The sequence below is a fragment of the Nyctibius grandis genome, chromosome Z, assembly GCF_013368605.1.
Source record: "Nyctibius grandis isolate bNycGra1 chromosome Z, bNycGra1.pri, whole genome shotgun sequence".
NCBI classification, from domain to species: Eukaryota; Metazoa; Chordata; class Aves; order Nyctibiiformes; family Nyctibiidae; genus Nyctibius; species Nyctibius grandis.
The window spans coordinates 65,360,228-65,364,736 of NC_090695.1; the positions used below are offsets into that span (position 1 = coordinate 65,360,228).

General features: G+C 41.3%; 1 protein-coding gene across 1 annotated transcript; it reads right to left on the reverse strand.

Annotated features, from left to right (window-relative positions):
* Nucleotides 1-736: 736 nt before the first annotated feature.
* Nucleotides 737-1,882, reverse strand: S1PR3 (sphingosine-1-phosphate receptor 3). Its single transcript, XM_068423570.1, has one exon. It carries the CDS (start codon nt 1,880-1,882, stop codon nt 737-739), a length of 1,146 nt encoding a protein of 381 aa, XP_068279671.1.
* Nucleotides 1,883-4,509: the final 2,627 nt, after the last annotated feature.

Sequence of the window (4,509 nt, forward strand, 5' to 3'; positions counted from 1 at the left end):
GAAATGTCACAGTGACAACTGTCATGTTGTCTTTCATTAAACATGAAAAGTTTGAGTAACAGTGGAAAAAATAAAAATACTGCATTGATATGACGTTAAAGTTTCTGTCAGTTAAAAGCTACTACTTCATATATTTTAATATCCCCATTGAAACACATTTATTTGTATAATTTGTCACCTTACACTGTATACTGCAATACAATGTTTAGCATATTGTAAACTTTTATCAAACAATGACTTTTCAATAAGGAATTGTACAAATATACAGTTATTTATAACACATACATGTAAGGCCATTAACATAACAGCAAGATACATATAGAGAAATATAATCACCAAGATATGTAATGAGCTTTTCTCCCAGTCGGCAATAATCAGGCTCATTTTCCAATCGTCAGCAGCGTTTAGTGAATGCTGAGGTTTCTAACAGGTTTTCTTGGTGTCTTGCAAGATCAGGCAGTGCCAAATGCAGCCTCATCATGCAATGCTATCATGGTGCGCAATGTCATAAGACATGCATGGCCTCTGTCCTGGCTGTTGAGTAGCATGAAAGGTTTTTTCTGAATCAGGTGTGTTACTGAATGAACACCCAAAGCAAATGATTGTTCATAAATAAGTCCTCAAAGTTAAATAAGTGGTTAGTGTTTTCTCCTGTGACTTAAGTGCATGAATGCTTAAACTATGCTTGTAGTTTAAATCTAAAAGACACAGAAAAGTACTCATCTCGAGGAGTCCTTTACTTACAGAAGTTTCCGTTCTGAAATGAAGATTCTTTTTTCTCAGCGATACACGAGGGAACATTCATCGGTGGGAAATCTTCCTTTGGCTTCTGGGTATTGCTGCTGCTGGATTTACTTCGACTGTGATCTGGCGTGGGCTGAATAGGCAAAGATCTGGCCACCTTGGATTTCACCAGGCAGCCACAAACAAGGCGAAAGAAAGCCCGACGCATTTCCTTACTGGCCAGAGTGTAGATGATGGGGTTCATTGCAGAATTGATGACTGCCAGAGCAATAAACCAGTTGGCTTTGTACAAGATAGCGCACTCCTTGACTCTGCAGGCCACGTCGATGAGGAACAGGATGAACAGCGGAGACCAACACGCAATGAAGACACTAACAACGATCACGACAGTCCTAAGGAGTGCCATGGACCGCTCGGAGTTATTGTGGTTAGTGACATTACGACTACTGGACTTTACCAGGATGTAGATACGGGCATAAAGGATGACAATGGCAACCAAAATGGCTATGAAAATACTAATGCAGAACACAACATACTTCTTGGAGTATAGAGGCAAAATTGTTGAGCAATCTGGTAAGTTGTTTATACAGTTCCAGCCGAGGATGGGTAAGGCACCCAAGGAAATCGAAATAAGCCAGCATGTACCAATGAGAAGGAATACTCTGTATTTTTTATTCGCATCGTAAGGCCTCATTTTAATCATGGTCAAATGCCGCTCAATAGCTATTGCTAGTAAGCTGAAAGTGGAGGCTCCCAAGGCAACAAACATACTGCCTTCCCTAACGAACCAGATTGTGGAGGACAAGCTCAGAGTTTTCTTCCCAGACATAAGAATGTTTACTTTGTAAACAATCCCAGCTAAAAGATCACAGAGAGCTAGATTGCCAATAAAAAAGTACATGCGATTGTGAAATTTATTGTTTTTCCATATGGCAATCAACACCATCAAGTTTTCCAGGACTATGAAACTACATAGGATCAGAAATGCAATAGTGGGCAGGTCTACATTATCAGTTGCCTTTTCCCTTAACATAAGCTTTCCTGTGTAATTATAATGCAGTACGATCAGAGAGTCCATCTCTTCATTTCCTTGAGGGCCGAAAAGAGCACCAGGTGGCACGGTAACTGCTGCCATCATTTGTTCGCTGATGCTGGACTTTTCTTCTTCAGTATCACAAGAATTTAGTTCCGATAATTTTCCACAAGAGGGAGATCAAGCCACGTTCCTCCAAGCACTCCTCTGGGCAGGAGGTGGGTATCCCCAGCTCCAGCAAGCCTCGCATATTAATTTGGGAGAGTGGCTCGCAAACCAGGCTCTGAAAATAGAAACAAAAAATGCAACGTAAATCTCACTGTCTTCCCATGTCATCCACGGCCCGTGCAGGTGCTCAAGCCACAACATACACCCAAGAGCTGAGAGAGACGCTGACTATGACGGGGCATCAAGGTCTAGCATTGCTGCATGCTTATCAAGGTAGCTGTGGGTAAGCCCTTGGTTATGCTCTGCACAGATGCAGCTCTGCTGCAGAAATGCGAGGGCAATGTGGAGAACTGCTCATAGGTGTTTCCTCTTACAAAATCTTCATGTTGAAAAAAAAATGCAGCGGAGTGGTGAGAAGGATTAGCAAACGGTCCCAGTGAGCCCCAGCACAGCAACTGGCTCACTCCTTCTGAAAAAGACCTAAGTGCATGGGGTGCTACCAAAACACCATCCAGCCACCGCTGCCTGAGCAGCAGCAGTGTAAACGCACCGCCTTCTAAACTTGCCCCCGTTACCCATGTAGACCGAAGGTAGCAAAGAGCCTGAGAAAACTGTTGTCAAGTCTTGATGCCAGTGTGCACGTTGCCAATACCTAAAATAACCTCCCACCCTTAATGGTACAAAATTATGCTATTTACAATTAAGGAGATGCTCTGAAAGCCAGTCATCATAAAACCAATCCTACTTCCCATTCAAATTGGTTGGATTTCTGCTACCCTCTTTAAAACAAACATAGCAAATCACATCTTGGTGAGCATCGCTTTTCTTGATGGTTCACTTTTTTTTCTTTGCATGTATATACAAGACATACATTTAACGTTTTTTTTTTTTTAAACAAAAAATAGTTATACCAAGTTTAATTGTCCTTCTCAATTTATTTTTGTTTTTCTTTAAGTTATGACTTAGATTAACTGCAACGTTTTCCCACCGACTTTGATAGGTTGCATTTTTGCAGCAGATCCTCCTGTCTTTTTTCCATTGCCATATATAAATATTGGAAGAGATCTGCACAGCTTTGCAAAAATATCAGATGTCAGAAGCACTTACTGTTTTACCACAAATGTTACAGTTTAGTTGCTGCATACTCCAATAAGAATCAGTGCTCAATGCCCCAAACATATTGAGTATGAACAGAGAGCCAATTTTTCAGCTTGGTAACCAAACCAGGATGGGGATGAGCAGAGAACTGATTCCATCTGAACCAAATTTGTAAAGATTTAATTTTTTTCTGGGAAGGGTAAGAAAATAAAAAGTTGTCCTGGATGGAAGGACACTTTCCATTGGCCCAAAATTAAATAGCTTAGCTTAGGGAACTCTCTAAGAGCTAGAGCTCCTGACCTTACTATTTATTTACTCAAGGGTCACAAGCATTTCCCAAACACGTGGAAGACACTTTCAAATGATGGGTATCAAGGGAAGAAACTGAGATCTCAACCTCTGCTAGAGACCAGCACACCAACAGTTTTCAACCTGCAGCCTGTACATCCCAACTGATTTACTCTGGATAATAGAGTAGGCTTACCACCAACAGGCTTAGGTTTAATACAGAAGTGTCTGTACTTTCATTGGAAAATAGCAGCCTTCCAGTACTTAAAGGGGGCCTACAGGAAAGATGGGGAAGGACTCTTTATCAGGGAGTATAGTGATAGGATGAGGGGTAACGGTTAGATTTAGAGGGTAGATTTAGATTAGATATTAGGAAGAAATTCTTTACTGTGAGGGTGGTGAGACGCTGAAACAGGTTGCCCAGAGAAGTTGTGGATGCCCCTGCCCTGGCAATGTTCAAGCCCAGGTGGGATGGGGCTTTGAGCAACCTGGTCTAGTGGAAAGGTGTCCCACCTCATAGATGATCTTTAAGGTCTCTTCCAATCCAAACCATTCTATGATTCTATATACAGGTTTCTTAAGATCACAAAACCATGTGAGCCACTGCTGTTCCAGTGTTTTGAGCACTTGAAAAATGGGAGATGCATTTTCAAGTGCCTTCTGGAAGAGGGGAGGAGCCAACCACATCCCAGATGAATCTAAAGGGATTTAAAGGATGACCCACACCCTATTTTCCCACTCTCCCTTTTCCTGGGTTCCCTCGTTCAGAAAAGAAGTAATCTGACAAAAGCCTACAGTGAATTGACTTAATTCTTTCGTACATTCAGGATGTTTTAAAATTATTTTCTGAGAAAGTAATTTACTGTTTATCCCGTTATTATTACTATTTCCCCATTTTAGTTCTTAGGTCCCAACTACTTTGGTGAAGAGACCCACTGGGAGAGACATATTATCCAAGAAACACAGTTGTTGCTTGGTGCCTTCAGTCTTTTTTACTCTGAAGATCACAGCAACCATCTCATTCATTTCCCACGAGCAGAAGTGGGCCTTCGAGTTGTCGACCTCTTTTCTGAAGCATGGTAACAGTGAAGCTCTTTAACAGAACAACTTCACTTCAGCTAAGGTTCAATCTAATTGTAATTCAGTTACAATCTGCACACTGTTATCACACAAACTAT